The sequence below is a fragment of the Benincasa hispida genome, chromosome 4, assembly GCF_027475165.1.
Source record: "Benincasa hispida cultivar pf3 chromosome 4, pf3_genome.v1.1, whole genome shotgun sequence".
Classification (NCBI taxonomy): domain Eukaryota; kingdom Viridiplantae; phylum Streptophyta; class Magnoliopsida; order Cucurbitales; family Cucurbitaceae; genus Benincasa; species Benincasa hispida.
The window spans coordinates 134,513-152,831 of record NC_143481.1 but is presented as its reverse complement, the minus strand read 5'-3'; the positions used below and the strand labels follow the sequence as shown (position 1 = coordinate 152,831).

The following is an 18,319-nucleotide window of genomic DNA, read 5'->3' as shown; positions in this document are numbered from 1 at the left end:
CCTAAACGGAAATGCCACAACATAAAGTTATTTTCAGAAACAGAGAAATTTAAGGACATAAACCCAGTTTGATGATAATCTCTAGAGGAAGCTTCTTCAGAAAGGAAGTATAGTCCCCCATCGTGCCGGGCAGTGCCAATCGTCATCCCCGATTTCAAATCCTGAAACAAAACGGAATCAGGTGAGAAAATTGCCTTACACTTCAAATCTCTTGTTATTTTACTGACAGACAACAGATTATACGATATTTTAGGCACATATAAGGTATCACGTAGAATTAAACCGTCAAACGGAGAGATATTGCCTTTCCCTGCAGCAGGGGCAAAAGACCCGTCTGCAATGTGAATACGCTCATTACCAGCACTTGGGTTATATGACATAAACAATTCTAAAGAACTTGTAAAATGATCTGTGGCTCCTGAGTCTACAATCCATGGCTTTTTACCATTTATATTAATCAAGCCAAATGAAGAGAAATTACCTGACTGTGCAATTGCACTCATCCCAACCGTACTCAAGTTGTGCTTACTGTCAACGAAAGATTGCTTCTGAGTCTGTTTATCTACTGAGTCACTTACCAGGGCATGACTAGTATTATATTTGTCATGAGACTGTCGTCATCTGCTGTTTGGAGGCTTCCCGTGCAATTTCCAACACTGGTCCTTTGTGTGCCAAAGCTTTTTACAATGTTCACACACAGGTGGGGTTTTTTATCGTCATCAGCACTGGACGACTTTGCAACGAAGGCAGCTACATCAATGGTAGGAATGGAATTATTCATAGCACACGACCGATCCTCTTCAAGTCATATTTCAGAGCAGACTTCTCTAAATGAAGGAGTCGGGCATTGGCCCAATATTCCACTATGAACACCATCGAATTTAGGGTTTAATCCAACCAAGAACACGTAAACACGATTTGCCTCTTCAATTTTCAAGTATTGGGCCCCATCTTGTGTACAGTTCCAGACAATTTCTCGACACAAATCCATTTCTTGCCATAGCATTGACAGTTTGTTAAAATAAGATGTAACATCTATGGATACTTGTTTGCATTCATGGACCTGTATATAGACGAGAGGCATTCTGTTTTTTTTAGTACAAATCTTGCGCTGCCTCTCAGATATCCTTGGCGGTTGCAGTATATAATAACGGTCTCCCTATTTGAGGCTCCATACTATTCACCAAAACATAGCATAAACAGTGAGTCTTCTCCTTTCCAGATTCGTTCCTGTGGATCGCCAAGTGCTGGTTTAGGAATTTCCCCTGTCAGGTACCCAAATTTGTGACGCCCTTCCAAGGCCATTCGGATTGATTGGGACCAGGAGAAATAATTCTGGCCATTTAACTTTTCCCCCACAAGAAGTCCTACAGAATTACCCATTGAACTAGATAAAAAAGAAACATTCGGCAGAACAGGGAACGAGTTTACTGAGTTCTCTGAATAAACTGGTTGAACAGGATTGGGATTTGTGCCAAACATTATATCCAAATCTAAAATCTGTTGTTGCAGATAGGCCAACCATTATCTCACATCGTCTGGGTAATGGGTCAAACCACAAGTGGCTGGAACCGGGTTTGCTACTTTCCGTTGAAATGACATCACCGGCTGGAAGGTAGTCGCCAGCTGGACGGAGGTTGCCGGCAACTGTGAAGTACCCAGCCGACTGGACAACTCGAGGTGATTGCCGACAGCCTGGCTCGCCGTTGGGTAGTAGATCGATGGTTGAAACCCTTTCTGTTGGTCGAGCACATTTGACGCAGAAGGTCGGTCAGACCCATTTGACGTGGACGATCGATCGACTCCAGCAGCAAAGGTGTCAAACACGTTGTCGATCACCGTTGCGTTCGTGTTCGGCATAGCCCGCTAGAATTCGACCGGATCTTAGGCAAGCTGGCCGATCGGCGCGACCCCAACCAGCGAAGACGTCTGAGGAAACACGGCGGAATCCGATGGCACGAACGGCAACACCCTATCACCTAGAACAGTTGGATCGATCTGTTTGCGGTCTGTTCGTCCTCGATCGAAACTCCTGTCTGACACGGCAGCTCCCACGAACGACGGCTCTCCATCGACTGTTGTTGAACGGCCGAAAGCAAATCCGGTAAGGCTGCTTGAAAACATTCTTTTACAGCCGCTTGAATCGTCGTCTTCATGTCAAAACTCGAAGTTCCATCTACAAAAGATGACTGTGCTTGATTCTCTTCCATAGCGGCTAGGGTTTCGTCGCCTAGCTCTGATACCATGTTAAAAGTAAAAGCGTAGAGAAGAGAATAACACACAATTACGTGGAAACCCTAGTACAGGGAGAAAAACCACGATTTAGAGACTTTTCTTATTATCTTTTAAAACTGATACACTGAATACACAGGGACACTGTATAAATAGATAGTAGGAAACCCTAGGGGTTTACACAATTACATAAACGCCTCTAGGTTAATAACCTTATTTTCAACAGTATGAAATAAGTTTGCTTCTTATTTTTCAAAAATTAATAAATAATATATATATATATAGATAGATAGATATATATATATAAAGCGACAAAAACAAAGGCCACAAGGCCCACAACAAAAAGGGCTAAGAGGTATAGATAAACACTAAATAATACCCACCCAACTCATAAGGAATGCCCAAGCTTTTAGAGATAAGGGGAAAAATGATTATAAATAAATTTGTTTTCTTTTATAGGAAACGATTTCATTGAATGAATGAAATATCCAAGATATACAAAAGGACCCTATCCAAAGATAAAATGAAATTTGCTTATAAAAAAAAAGGATAAAATGTAGTTTTCCTATCAAATGATTTTTTTATAACTTTCATGGAGAAGAAATGAAAGAATACACGGACGTATAAAAAACAAGCCCACATAAAAGGGAGACACCCTCTACAAGAAGGGACTCCAACTATACAAAATCAAGTCAAGTGGAAAATTATAAAAAAGCCTTCGAAATCGTAGCCCGGTGAGAAGCATGAACACGAACAAGAGACCCTATTTCTCTAGCATCCCTTTCAACCTCCCTAAACACCTTGCTATTCCTCTCACCCCAAAGCACCCAAATAATAGCACAAACACTAGCATGCTAAAGAAAACGATCTCTCTCCCCAAATGGAAAGTTGAAGAGAAACTACTCAATCATATCTCTAACATCTCTATGATGAGCACACATCATGTCAATGCCAAATAATATGGTCCAAGTCTTCCTCCACCTTCCGACAAAGAATACAACAGGAAGGCTCAACCATCGATGTCTGTCCAGCGTATTAATATGGCCGTAAAGAACTTACTTTCTAGAAACCTTTTTTTGGTAAAAAAAAAACAATTAATTGATATGTATAAGGGGAGAACCCCGAGCAAAGAAATTACAATAAAGATTGCCAATTAAGTGACTAAAAAAGATAAACTGAAGTGAGCAAAAGGGTGCTTTAATTTACACCAAGAAAAAGCAGTAGACAAAACAAGTTCTAAAAATCGAGCACTGAAAGAACATGTATCATTAAAAAGTCTTCCGTTCCTTTCACCCCATAAGCACCAAAGGAACGCACGAATGAAGGCCAACCAAATCACCTACTTAGTACCACCAAAAGGATTACCCACTAAAACAAAGGCCAAGGCATTGGAAATATTATTAGGACAAGTGAAGGACCAACCAAAATCAAGCAAGAGAAGATCCCAAAAGCTAGTAGCAACAGAGCAATGGAAAAAAAAAAGATGAACCGACGATTCACATGCTTATGACACACATGAAACCAAGAGGGAGAAAGATACATATAAGGCATGCGGCGCTACAAACAATTAGCAGTATTGATAGCACCCCCATAAGCTCCCAAAGAAAGATTTTAATCTTCTTGGGATATCTATCCTCCCAAATCACCGAATAAATGCCAATCAAAACCAAATCCATATCACCCCAACAAATCAAGCATAAGAGATTTAACAATAAAGCCCATAGAAGGATCAAGAGGCCACAACCAAGCACCAGGGGAGGAACGTAAACGGACAGATGCCAGGTGAAGGGATAATGAAGCCCATTCAATAATCTCCAACTCGGTAAGATTATGACGTAAATTCAAATTCCAAACAGACGTAAAAGAGATCCAAGCATTAACAACAGTAACCTCAGTTTGTTGCACAAGACAAACGAGCCTTGGATAAGTGTTAGCAAAGACACCACAACTTAGCCAAGAGTCATGCTAGAAAGACGTAGAAGAACCATCACCAATACGGCATCTCATCCGATTGGCAATCAGATCAGCAACAATACAAATGTACCTCCAAAGAACTCTAGAAGAACCACCAGAAATAGGAGAGGGCCAAACACAATCAATGGAATAATACTTAGCAACAATGAGCTTCCTCCATAAAGCATCATGCTCAAATAAAAATCACCAAGTCCATTTGGCAAGAAGAGCTGAGTTTCGATGTTTAAAATTTCCAATGCCAAGACCATCCAATAATCGAGGGTGCTAAGAAACCACCCAATTCACATTATGTAAGCCACCGTCACCACGAGAACCTTCCCAAAAGAAATATCTAACCAACTTATCAAGACAACCAATAACAAATGAGGAGGCCTGAAACAAAGACAAATAATAAGTTGGAAGGCTAGAGAGAGTGGCTTGAATGATGTAACGAAAATAAAGTTAATTCTAATAATTAATTTTAAATAATTAACCTTAATCCTCCAAAGCAACGGAAAAACAAACTCACTCATAGGAGAAAGGTTAACCAAACATTGGAAGAAAGATGTAACGAAAACCCGTCTAAAGGATCAGAGCTCCAAACTTTCACATCTCTCCTCTCAAGACGAAAAGGGTCTCTCAAGAAGAAAGAGGAAAGCCACCACATCCTTCGTTTCCCTATTGGAAAAAGCACGACGAAACCCAAAGGAATACGTACAAGAGCTCCCTGTCCACACAAGAAAATCCGTCACAAAAGGACTTTTACCCCCACCCAGTGATCTTCCCAAAAATATGTTTTCTCCGATCTCCGACCACACACCGAACCTAAAGAACAAAGGCAGAGAGCTCTTTCGAGATATCTTTCCAAAGATTCTGGTAGGTGCCTTTAATCCCTTTAGCCAACCACTCGAAAAGATGGGGACCATGTTTACGAACAATAATCCTACGTCAAAAAAAATGGGCTCAACAGAAAAGTGCCATAGCTATTTGCCTAAACAAGCTTTGTTACATAACATAACCTCCTGTCTAATTAGGTGTGAGCCTTTTCCTTTTCCTTCATCAATCCCTTCCCAAAGGAAGTCACGCATCAATCTCTCCAAACGTTTATAAACCTCACACGGAGCTCTAAAGAGAGAAGAAATAAATCGAAATGCCACTCAAAACAGACTTAATCAAAGTAAGATAGCCCCACTTTAGAAAAGAAACTCTTTTTTCAAGAAACCAGCCTACGATGGACTTTATCTACCACAGGATCCCACAACAAAACACACCTCAGATTATTCCCAAGAGGAAGGCCCAAGTTGGAAGACGGAAGGTTACCAACCTCATAACCAATCCACTCAGCCCATCTTTTAATCTTATCCTCCTCACTATTGATACCCAAGACACAACACTTGCCCCTATTAATCTCCAGACCCAACATCTCCTCGAAGAAGGCAAGAACATGATTCAACATCAAGAACGAATTAGCACTACCTAAGCAAAAGAAGAGAGTGTCATCCACAAATTGAAGATGAGAAAAGGCCACCCTATACTTACCCACTTGAAAGGGCTCAATAACATTACCTTCGACACACTTACTCACCAACCTGCTTAGTACATCCACAACAAAGAGAAAAAGAAAAGGGGAAAGAGGATCTTCATGCCTCAAACCTCTCAATGCCCTAACTTTACCTTTAGGGCTCCCACTAATGAAAAAGAAATAGCTCACATTTCTCAAGCAACCCTACATCCACATTCGCCACGTATAACCAAAACCTTTCCTATCTAGAACCTTATCCACGAAGTTCCCGTCCACGTGGACATAAGGTTTTTAAAAATCAATCTTAAACAACACCCCTCCCTTCTTTCTAGCTCTATAGTCCTTGATCACCTCATTAGCTATAAGGGCTCGATCTAAAATTTGCCTCCCTGCCACAAAAGCCCATTGCACGTCTGAAATGGTCAACAAAAGCTCCCTCTTTAGCCAATTCGCCAAAACCTTAGCTAGAATTTTGGACACACTCGTGGTAAGACTTATCGGTCTAAAGTCCTTAAACCTAATCACGGACTCCTTAGGGATCAAAGAGACATAGGTTTCAGAAAAAGAGTTATTTAAGATTCCCCTTTCATAAAACTCCTGGAAGACTTTAAGTGCCCATTTGGGCACCTATAATAGGATTGGAATGTAATGGCTTGCATTACAAGCTCATGCTTGGGAGGTTGTAATCCAATCCCTAGGTTTTGCCCAATTCCTTCCAATTTTACCCTCCATTCCCCTCCCAAACCCTAGTTGATTCCCATCCCTACACCACTCCACTCCCACACGTCCTTCACATCCCATCACTTTCCCACTCCCATCTTTTTCCTTCTCTCTTTTTCTTTCCCTTTTTCTTCCCCCATCAAATTCCCATCTTCCTCTCTCTCTCATTCTCTTCTCTCATATTCTTTCTCTACTCCCTTCTTCAATTCAATTTCTTGTTTTTCTCTTCCAGTCACTACTTTCATTGGTGTATGAGGACTGTTTTCTTCTAAATTACTTGAAATATTGAGATGTCTTTCACAAAATTTTCTTTTTCCAAGAAGATTTCTCGATTTATTTTTAGGTTTTTTTTTTGGAAATCTAGAGTGGGTGTAGAGAGAATAAGAAGAGAATGAGCGAGAAGGAAGAAGGAGGACAGAGAGAGGGGAAAGAAAGAAAAGACATGAGATTAAAAAATGGTTTTCATTTTCCCCTAAATAACAATGTTAAAATAATTCCAAATTTGTCATTTGATTGACTCAATTTTTTTTATTTTGGAAAAAAACTAGATTAAACAAAACTATTTTTAATTTAATGGGATGAATTTTAGAATAATTTGATATTATTATCCATTTAAAAATAATAATGATTTTAAATATCAATATAAAAATAATTGGAATAGTATGGCTTAATTTACAAACATCACTATATTTAAAAATAATAATAAAAAAGCATCATTATGAGTTTCAATTTGAAGTTTTTATGTTTTATAGGTTCATGAAATTAGGATCTATATAGTATCACAAATTTAGATAATATGATGTAGGAAACATATATAAAAAAAAATAGTCAAATTAATAATTATTATAAAAAAAGAAAAAAAAAACAGACAAACCCAACCCAAATCCAACCCTAAAATCCAAACATTATAATTTGAAATACAGCAAGCTCAACCTTGCACTTCAAACACTGTAAACAGATTCCCAGTAATCCTAATTCCAGACAACAAAACCCATCGTAATCAGATTCCCAATAATCCTATTACATTCCAACTCCCCAAACGACCCCTAACAAGATCCTCCTTTATAAGAGACCAATTCTCTTGATAGAAGGCCATTATAAACCCATCCGACCCTAGAAATTTCGAACTACCACTCCCAAAAACAATCGTTTTAATCTCTTCAACAGTAAAACGCTCAAACATTCTATCCTTATCCTCCTCAGATATTGGGTTCCACTCAATCTCGTGAACAAAGGATTCAGTTGAAACCTATGGACCATACAACTGATAGAAGAAACTAATAACTTCCTCCTCAATCTTTTTCCCCTCCTTTAAAACCTCCCCTGAGTCACCGATCAAGGGCTCAATTCTATTCTTGCTCTTTCGACCACTCGCCACACTATGGAAAAGCGAAGTATTACAATTCCCATCCTTAGCCCAGACCGACTCAACTATTTGCCTCACAGCTACACGTTTCCTTTCTATCAAATGATTGTTCTTTGTCCGTGAAAATCCTTTGATTCCTTTCGTTCCATATAAACAAAAAGAAGCTCCAATCTTGAGGAAAAAGAAGGCTCAATTGCATCCAAAGAAGCTTTTTCCCCTTTTCTTTTTAAGATTACACAATAGAAAGAGCGACAGAAGGGTCTTTTTTAAAAAAAAAATGAAACAATCTCTTCGTTAAGATAATGAAATGAGACAAAGCGGCAGAAGAGTCTTTGGATCATATGAAAAACTCTACTTGAATTGACTGTTGAAAGAATAATCCCCCGCAATTTGGTAGCATGATTACAAGAGAGAAAGATATGGCCTTGAGATTCTGCAATATGCTTGCAAAGAACACAATTGTGAGGAGATGACCAAATCAGGTAACGTTGAGCCTTGTTCTTGTGCTTTGATGTTTCAGTGGCTAAGCTTTTGAAGAAAGAATTTAGTCTTCTCGAATAGTGTTCTCTCCAAATATAATCATAAAAAGAACACTAGAACTTTGTTAGGCCCCAAGTAAATAAGACACGTGTGAGAAGGGGTAAATTTAGCAAAGGAAAGGAGTTTTTTTAAAAAAAGGAAATAAAACTTTTCGTTGAATAAATGAAAAATGGATGGCGCTCAAAATACAAAAGAAACAAAAAGAAGGAAAATATTGCAATTACAACCAATACAAACAAATATAACAAAAAAGAGAAGACAAAACTTTAATCAATCTCAGGCCTACAAACCAAATAGCCACTAATCTTGAAAGACTTAAAGAATTCTTCCAAGGCGAAAATCCTTAAAGTAAACAAACACCACCAGTGGACAAAACAACTGAGGAAAACTTCTGAAAAGCCCAACCAAACTAGAAACTATTGGCCTTAAACGAGCTAACAAAAACCCACTAAGAGTGAAGAAAGGAGAAACAACATCCAGACTACAGCATCCACCCAAATCCTCAATTAAATCTTAATTTGTGATGACTAAGGTTTGATTGTAAACCACACACCTCAATTAAAGAATGAAATTTGGAAGGGATTGAGGTGGGAATTAAGGGAGACTATTCAACTAGTGCTTATGAAAGTAAAACCTTATCTGAAACATCAACTGAGAAGAGATTTTTTTTTTTTTAGTGAAAGAAACATCAACCGAGAAGAGATTATCAAAAACTTCTATGAGAAGGTCTTCAACGGTAAGATCATCTAACTGAGTATCTGCCAATTGCTCGTCAATCTCCTCACTGCTCATACCAACCTCAAATGTAATGTTGAAATCTCCATCATGATCAGATTGAGTGGAGGTAGATGCCTTGAGTGAGAAAAGTAAAGGAATTATAGGTAGAGGGATCATGCGTGCATGAATGTTAGAAGGTTGATTTATAGGGAAAATAAGGCATTTGTGAAAGGCAAGTGTGAATTGAGTCGTTTGCTCACGTGGGGGAGAACCAGCTCGCTCCCAGAGGCCATGACAAAAATAAATAAATAATCATAAAGCACAAATCGGCCGTCATGATATATTTGTTAAAATAATAATAATAATAATAAACACTACTTTTAAAATCATTGCCAAATAATTCCTAAGTTCATTGATCAACGAGGTACGAAAACACAGAATGGTATAAACACAAACAAATATATAACAAGAAAATGGAAAAAGTTTGTATCAATTAATTTTCAGTCAACCATAATGAAAGTTATGTTTCTTATAAAAAGAAAATAATAATAAATAATATATAGATAGACATGTGGTAATATAACTTTCCTCACAATCACCTTGTTCTCCACAAGTTCCGCTATCTTCTCCACCAAAGCAGATTTATTTGTTTGGTAAGGTATCTGTATTCCATTTATAAAAATAAAAATAAAAATGAATAAATAATAAAAAAAGTCACTTTCTTATTTACTAAAAGTTCTACCGTTGAAGAGGAATACATGTTAAAACAGCAAACTATAAAGAAAAGCCACGATAGTCACCTCCTTTATAATAATGGCAGTTCGTTTAGTTTTTAAATCAAGCAGTTCAACGTCAATTTTCCCCCTAACTGTAACACGTCCACGTCCAGTTCGATATGCCTCTAAAATACTTGACAAGATGAACAACTATTAGGATGACCTAAAGAAGCCAAAGAACAATAAATATAAAAGGGATATTTCTAAGACTAATTTCACATTCCAGGCAGTTTATGTTTTACAAATAGCTAACTGAAATGGACAAAGATTGCTTTCCCAGAACAACAAGATATTTATTCTAGAAGTAACAACATTTTAAGAAACCTTTTACCTTTTCAAAACTAAAAGATAAATTCTTAGAAAATAAAGCATGATTTGAAATTACTTTTCCAGTTGAAAGGCCACTCCATCCTCATGTCTTTTTCCATTTTCTTTCTAACTTCCCAATATAATCAAAAAATGCAACTTTAGAATGCATGGAGAGATGGCAAACGATTGGAGAGACAATTAGAGATTTAAAATTTTTAAAATAATTAATAATTAATTAATTGACAAGCACTAGAATTGATTATGATATTTTGCTCCATAAGAAAATGGAAGGCGAAAAAAGAACTTTAGAATGCATGTACACTAAACGGGTTGTCAAAGATATCCTAAATGAGGCTTCTTCCTAGTGGGACCGGAAGGGGACAAGTGCGACAAATGAAATGGAATAAAAAATTGTTCAAAAAAGGGAATAAAAAAACTAAATCTTACCCATTATTTCCCATAATTAATCCACCAGTCGGAAAGTCAGGTCCAGGCATGTATTCCAACAATTCTTGCAACTTTAACAAAGCAAAATAAAATTAATGAACTGGCAAAGAAGAAATGAGGAATGCACAATGATAGATTGACTCCCATATTAGAAGATTTCAATGCCTAGGTTGACTTTTACTATGAATAAAAAATGTAAACATATTTCCGTCCATTAATAAAATCATTGAAATGTTAACCTCCAAAGATATGATGCTCATAAAATAATAATAACAAATAAAATTCAAGATACGTTTAAAATATACAACTCGAAATGCAGTTCATGGAAATGTGATTTAAATCCAGAAAAATAAATATTATCTGCACTCGACTCTATTATAATTCTTCTAGAAAATTAAACAATTTCATTGATGAATGAAATGGGGAGGAAAAAGTCCCAAAAACACTAAAAGGTGTATTACAGTAAAGCTTTCCAATTAGAAATTAACGTAGTAAGACTGTAATGATCAAAAAATGTATATTTTTGCACCAGTACAGAGCATAAAATACAATTAATACAGGCCATCACGATTTGAGGACGAGTCCCTGAAAATTCTACCATTTCATTCACACCAAAGACTCCAGAAATAATTTTTGTTGAAAACCAGCCATAATCTTTTCTCTACTATAAATTAAGTTAAACTACAAGTTCAATTCCTAAACTCTCGAGTTTGTGTCAAATAGATTTTTTAAATTTAAAAAGTGACCAATAGATATCCTTTCAATTTTATGACTAATAAGTCCTTGAACTTACGATTTCGTACCTAATAAGTCTTTGAACTTTCAATTTTATTATAGGTCATTGACATATCCGGCATTTCTTTAAAATTTACGAGCTTATAATTAGACACAAAATATTGTCTAATAGAATTGTTAATCTTAAGAAATGTTGACCATTTAAAAGACCTACTAAATACAAAATTGAAAATTCAAGGACTTCTTTGACATCTTTAAAATTCAGAGGAGACCTATTAGACAAAAATTAATAAAATAATAAAAATAAATTGTAAGTGTATGAACCTAATAGATACTTTTTTAAAGTTTAGAAACCTATTAGACACAAATATAAACGGTTAAGGATTAAACTTGTAATTTAACCTAAAGAAAAATATTTCTCATCCAGAGTTTACTAAAGATACAAAAAGTTTCTTATATTTGGCTTCTGGCATCATTAAATTGTGGTTCATCACACGCTAGTCAAACCAAACATTCAGGAAGACAGAAAGAAGATGTCATTTTCCAAAAAGAAAAATCTAGGAAGAGAGAAAGTACTCACTGTAGCCTCCGGATTATGAATAAGAACACAGAGTGCATCTACTAACTCGCCAAGATTATGCGGTGGAATATTGGTTGCCATTCCAACCTGAAAGCATTTACCTCTAACTAAGAACGACAAAAAAAAAAAAAAAAAAAAAAAACTATCTACAAGGGGGGAAAAGAAAGACAACTCAGATGGATCACCGCAATCCCTGAGGAACCATTCAGCAACAAAGTTGGCAACCGAGCTGGTAGAAGTGAAGGTTCCTTTTGAGAATTATCAAAATTTGGAACAAAATCAACCTATAGAAGTTTTTTAAAAAAAATAAAAATTAAAAACAAATATAGATAAATAAATATTTATAATTTATAAAAAAAAAATAACCACACACATAAACACACACATTAAAAAAGATATTAACAGGAAAAAAAAATGAATAACTTTGAAACAAATGTAAGATGTAGAACAAACCGTATTCAGCTCCAAGTCAGACAACAACATTGCTTCTGCAAGTGCCTACAGGATCAGATATCTAACACGTGATGAGCATCCAACTTTGTAAAGAAACATGTAACGAATCAAAGTTTCTACTTAAACTAGTAATCCATTAACATGGTCCTACCCTCACTGTAATTCCCAGAGGTTCTTCCACAGTTAGAGAGACAGCAAGATTCCAAATGACTCATATAAAAACAAAAAAAACAAAAAAAAAAAAAAGGCAAGATTCTAAATGATAGAACTTCACACCAAATTGTTTGAACGAAGACCTGGGAGCAAATTTCCACACATCTCAAACTCCTACACTCCTACCTTGCGAGTTATTAACAAGTGTGAGCCCAAAAGCAAACATGGGACTTCATTATAAATCATATAATTTTAGTCCAACATGCCAACAAGCAAACACATATGCTTTATACCTGATCAGACATTTTAGATCCTAGACAGCAATTATGACAACAGGATTGACAGTTTTCCAAAATTACAGATATTTGAGCAAAATGTGGGAAAAGACTCGAGAAAAAATGCAGCATTTAATCATCAGCTAATACTTTACTTCCTATGATGATTTTCTTTATACTTTCCTAGTGACAAACAAGGGGTTGAGTTTTATTTGTTTAGGAAAAGTAGGTCAACTGAAGCATGACAAAATGGTTTTTCATATCTTCAAAGAACTGAATTCTCTAAAGCAAACATATTTAAACGCACTTCCAATCTGCACTCCGTATAACGCATGGCAGCAGGAGGATCTGCATCAATGGAACCAAAATTTCCATGGCCTTGGATGAGTGGGCACCTTAAAGAGAAATCCTGTACAAAGCATGAGATAATGAGAATTAGAACTAAAAATACGAACAAAAGTGACAGAAATATAATAATGAAGTATAAGTCTCCCTTTTGTAATTGTATTTCACCTATCAAATTGTTTGTGTTCCTTTAAAAAATAATGAAAATGAAAAGTGACCAGCAACCATCCAGTAGTGAAACCCCAAAGAACTAGAATGACTAGTATTGAGAGGGGAAAAACATGGCAAGAACTAAACAAAAGATTTAAGTTTGACAACCATCATGGACTTGGTTAAATGACCCCAACTTTGGTTTGGCATCTTATTTTGTTAAGGTGTCTCCAAGCCTACATTCGTCTTACTCTAATCTCAAATCGTTAAACTAGATAAATGCCTTATTAAGGTTGCTTTACCTCAACCTAGGGGAAGCACATGTCACTCGTTATCTGAACTTTTCAAGTCAAATCCATCGGTCATTAAGGATTTTTCTTATTAAACTCAGAGCGCTAGCAATGGAGCAAGAGCAAGTGATCAAAGATAGACCTCCTTTCCAAAAAAAATTCTTCCACTTGGACTCGAACCCGGAACTAGTCAGATGCTTCCATTTCACTAATCCAATTTCTTCTTAACTGCTGGCCTCTCCTTCCATATACTTTTTCTCGTTTTCTTATTGCACAAAGGAGGAGGTTGCTTCTTGGACTTGTTAGGATCAGCGTTCTTCTTGAATACCATCTGTTAACCGATTTTAGGAAATTATTTTACTTTCCTTCCTTCTCGTTTTTCTTCCATTGTTTCATTTTGGCTTTTTTATATGAGAGAATCAACTTTTATTTTCTCAATAAATGGATACAAGGGCATACTAGAAAAAATAAGCCCAAACAAGGGAGCCCAAGTAGAGAAAGGGGCTCCAATCAAAAGGAATGAGACCTAACAAGTAATTATAAGAAGCATTCATCATTGACTACCCAAAGAGAAATATTCCTAATGAGGGTAAAGACATCATTAGGGTTCCTCTCAACTAATCTAAAATCCTATTTTTCCTCTCAACTAATCTAAAAATCCTATTGTTCCGCTCCCCATAAAGACCCCACAAAAGAGAATAGACCCCGACATGCCACAAGAACCTCCCCCCCTTCCCAATATAGCAGATAAAGGAGGAACTCCTCAATCATCTTTTTGCATTGTTTACATCTGACTAACAGAAATCCAAACACATCAAAAGAAACATATCTTTTCAACGTTAGTTGATTTTTATTACATCAATAAAAAGTTTTATTTTTTATTCTTCGGGGCCTTCCCCTTATTCATATTAATAATAGTTTCTTTTACCAAAAAAAATGAAAAGTTCTATTTCTTGTTAGAAAAAAAATACGTCAAAAGAAAAAACAATTCCAAAGGATATGATTCAAGTCTTCCTCCATCCTCCGACAAAGAATACAGCAAAAAAGTCCAACCAAAAAAGGTAAAATTCTCCAAAGCCATTCAAGAGCGTTCACTCTTTTGTGGATAATCTGTCAAGTAAAGAATTTAACATTCTTTGGAACCTTCACATTCCAAATAGCATAAAAGACAAAATCAACGCGGGGGGAAGAAGAGTCTAACAAACAACAAAATAACTGTAGTCAGGTTATGACTCCAAAAACAATCATCACCCCTCTCCAGCCTAAACTGAAACTCCCTAATCAAAGAATAAAGATAAGAGTCATAACATCCAAAATTTCCCTATTGAACAAAAAGCAACCAAATTGTGCGAAAGAGAGGAAGAGCTCTCAGAATTAATCAAGACATCAACAACAAAGTGGTTATCATGGAGAAAATATGATATAATCAGGGAAACATAAAGCATAGGGGTCTATCCCCCACTCACCCATCCTCCCAAAGGTACCCAAAAGCAATGAACAAAGGTGAGAAAAACAAGGGAGCTCATTTGTAATTCGTTTCCAAGGATTTATTTAAGTGTCTTTGACTCCGCCTAGCATGCACTCATAAGAATGAGAATCGTGCTTGCTTGCTATAATCATATAGCAAAGGGTAATAGACTTAAGAGGAAAATGGCTTCGCTAACTGAGCTTTTTATTTGTTTTTTATTTTATTTTTGACAAGGAAACAAAACTTTTTATTAATAAAAATAGAAAACACAAAGAAACCAAAAATAGAAAACAGAAAGAAACCAAAAGTAAAAACTAAATAAAAAGGACACGACAGAAAAAGACTAAGCAGAAGAAATAAATGCATTTCAGTTCAAACATAAATCTTGAATAGAAAAATCTGCAAAAATACTTGGAAATAGAGTAACATGAAGAAGCTTAAAAACCCAAGCACAATCAACGCAATCATTCCATGGAACAGACTTATCCCTTTTTAAAAAATAAGAACTAAAAAAATAATTAAAAAAACCACTTCGATTTCTTTCTAACAAGGCTTATCCCTATTCTAATAAGACTTATCCCTTTTACAATTCCTTAAATTCCCTATTCTAAAACCCGAACCCCAAGGCTTACCAACTGCCCCACCACCTCACAACTCACAAGATGTGCCCCTTTAACCTTGTCAACCCATTCCAAAGGTCTCTCATAAGCCTCTCAAGACCTTTATACACATAATGCGAAGCACAGAAGAGAGAGAAGAGGTTGATAGGGATCTCACACAACACCAAGTGAATGAGGGTGCACCACAAGGTTCCAAAGAGAGAGAATCCCCAACTTATGTCCAAGGGAGAGGCCAAGGTAGTAGGATGGGGGAAAACATCCAACCTTGCAACCAACAAGAACGGCCCAACTATTCACCTTCCAGGGTCACAACTCAAGGCTAAATTTTAACATTTATTCCTATTGATTTTAAGTCCCAATATGGCCTCAAGAAAAGCTAAAATGCAGTTTACAACGAGAAAGGGCTCCACGTTCAATGGCAAGAAAAGATAGTATCATCAAAAAATTGAAGATGAGAAAGGGGTACCCTATTACTCCCAACCTCAAAACCCTCAATGATGTTACATCAATGAAATTGTTTTTTATAAATAAAAATATATATATAAGAATAAACCATTGTTGTCAATTAGGTAGCTATTTACTCATGGTTGCTTTAGGTTTGGGAGATACCTTCTCACTGACTTGTCTATTGTATATTTTCTTGGTTACTACAAATTCTTTTTAAGTTAATCAATATCAAATTGATTAAATATTTCCTGTTACCTGAGCCATTCTAACAAGGGAATCATACACAGCAGTATCCCCATGCGGATGAAACTTACCTAAAACCTGTTAAGAGAATAAAAAAAAATGTTGTTACATATTGAGATAATAAAATATGACTAAAGGGAGAAATGAATTCAACTCTTCATAGAGTAAATGTATATTATTTAACCTCTCCAACAACTCTTGCACATTTCTTAAATGGTTTTCTTGATGAAAGTCCCAATTCATGCATGGCAAACCTGTAGCCAAAATTTTACCGCAGGTCAACACAGTTATTGATTATTCTTAATTCATCTATATGCAGCAGATCTACGGAGATATTATTTCCCACTGCAGGTGAATACAACTATATGCAGGTCAATACAACTATAATTATTATTGCTCCAATATTTACTTGAGAGCATACAAGCCATTGTAGGTTTGTAGATGGTTTGATTTCGCGTGATAGTTTTTATCCATTGTAGATTTGAGGGGTTATCTTATCTCAAGGGAGGAATGTCAATCAAAGCAATGCTTCTTTGGGGCATATCTTCTATAGAGAATGTGAGTCCCTACCCAAAAACTAAAAGCTGTTCTAATCCATTTTTCTTTATAATTTATTTATCAATCAATGCTTTGGTTTTCCTGTTTCAAAAATAAAATAAAATAAATACTGGTTTGATGTTTTCAAAAATTCCTTCGCCTCTCTCTCCAAAAAAAATCCCCTCTTCTCCATATATTCCCAACTAACCTAACTCCCGCTACATACCTAATCCAGTGATAGAAGTGATATATTGATTATGAAGTCTCCAATCTGTCCATTCGACAACTCTATGGACATATCGGAGGATCTCGAGTTTATGTGGAAAGTTTAAAGAACCATCCGTTCGGCATGATAGCATTAAAACATAGTCTCAAGCGAATATAGTTTCGACCATGCTGATGTAATGAACAAGAGAAACATAAACTGCCGGTAAATTGGGTGAAAGAGAGAAGCGTAAAATACGGTACTTCAGAAACAGACCGATGAAATTTAAGAGAGAGGGAGACCTCGCATAAATTACATCGTCCTCATGTTCATCAGAATCTATATAAAATAATAAAATAAAAAGTTGTGAGGGGAAATCACTAACAAAATCCGGCGGTGGACAGGTTTCAAACCATCGCGAACATCTGGTAAGGCACGGCCGAGCAACACGGACATTGCATAAGCCATGTAAGCATCAGTAGCCTCCTTGTGAAGCTCTGCATGAACAATCCTTCCATCACTCCCACCTCTATCCTTCACAGTTAAACTGCCATTTCCATCCTGCCCGTCAGTCCCTCCCTCTTTCACAGGCTCGTCTCTGCGCCGGGATTTCACCAATCGGATGGACCTGGAGGATGTGGAATTCGCGGTAGATAGAAAGCGAAGTTCTGACAACCCATGGCAGATTCTAACGAAACGATTGGACACCGAAGGTGGAGCGAGCTGATGGCGAAGCAGGGAAGATATACGGAGTCCAGAAGAAGACGCCATGGAAGAGCTGGACGGAAGAGACTGAGAACTTTTGCAGTTTGCTACACCTAGACGATGGGTCGCATGGATGCTGTTAGCTATTTGATGGAGTGTTTGGGGTGGTTTTGTGGGGGGGACTGGGAAGACAGAGTGCAGAGGATTGCGCTGTTAACAATGAGTGAAGAGGGTAAAAGCTAAAACCCTAGGGCTTTTGGGAATCGCTGGCGCCAATTTTCTCCCGCTTTAAAGTATTTTTATTTATTTATTTACTCAGTCAACAATGCAACGCCGCACAGCTGAGGCTTATAGCTGAGTGAGGTTATTGCCTAACCCCATTTTAGAATTACTCCATATATATTAAATATAATTTTAATGGAATTAAATTTAAAATTTAAAATAATATATTTATTATTTTTCATAAAAAATTTCTTATAATATTGAAAATACAAACTACTAAAAAAAAATCATAATGAATTAACTCATGAA

The 18,319-nt window shown here is 36.5% G+C and overlaps 1 protein-coding gene across 1 annotated transcript in view; it reads right to left on the bottom strand.

The window, feature by feature from the left end:
* The window catches only part of GYRA (DNA GYRASE A), a 54,768-nt gene extending 36,659 nt beyond the window's left edge, over positions 1 to 18,109 (bottom strand). The window contains exons 1-10 of the mRNA XM_039029191.2: positions 17,469 to 18,109; positions 16,526 to 16,595; positions 16,354 to 16,419; positions 13,086 to 13,187; positions 12,351 to 12,395; positions 12,083 to 12,181; positions 11,898 to 11,984; positions 10,583 to 10,653; positions 9,851 to 9,959; positions 9,650 to 9,712 (exon numbers count right to left, since the gene is read on the bottom strand). Coding sequence (XP_038885119.1) covers positions 9,650 to 9,712; positions 9,851 to 9,959; positions 10,583 to 10,653; positions 11,898 to 11,984; positions 12,083 to 12,181; positions 12,351 to 12,395; positions 13,086 to 13,187; positions 16,354 to 16,419; positions 16,526 to 16,595; positions 17,469 to 17,854 — 1,098 coding nt within the window. The 5' untranslated portion in view covers positions 17,855 to 18,109. The remainder of the gene's footprint in view (positions 1 to 9,649; positions 9,713 to 9,850; positions 9,960 to 10,582; positions 10,654 to 11,897; positions 11,985 to 12,082; positions 12,182 to 12,350; positions 12,396 to 13,085; positions 13,188 to 16,353; positions 16,420 to 16,525; positions 16,596 to 17,468) is intronic.
* Between the last annotated feature and the right edge of the window lie 210 nt (positions 18,110 to 18,319).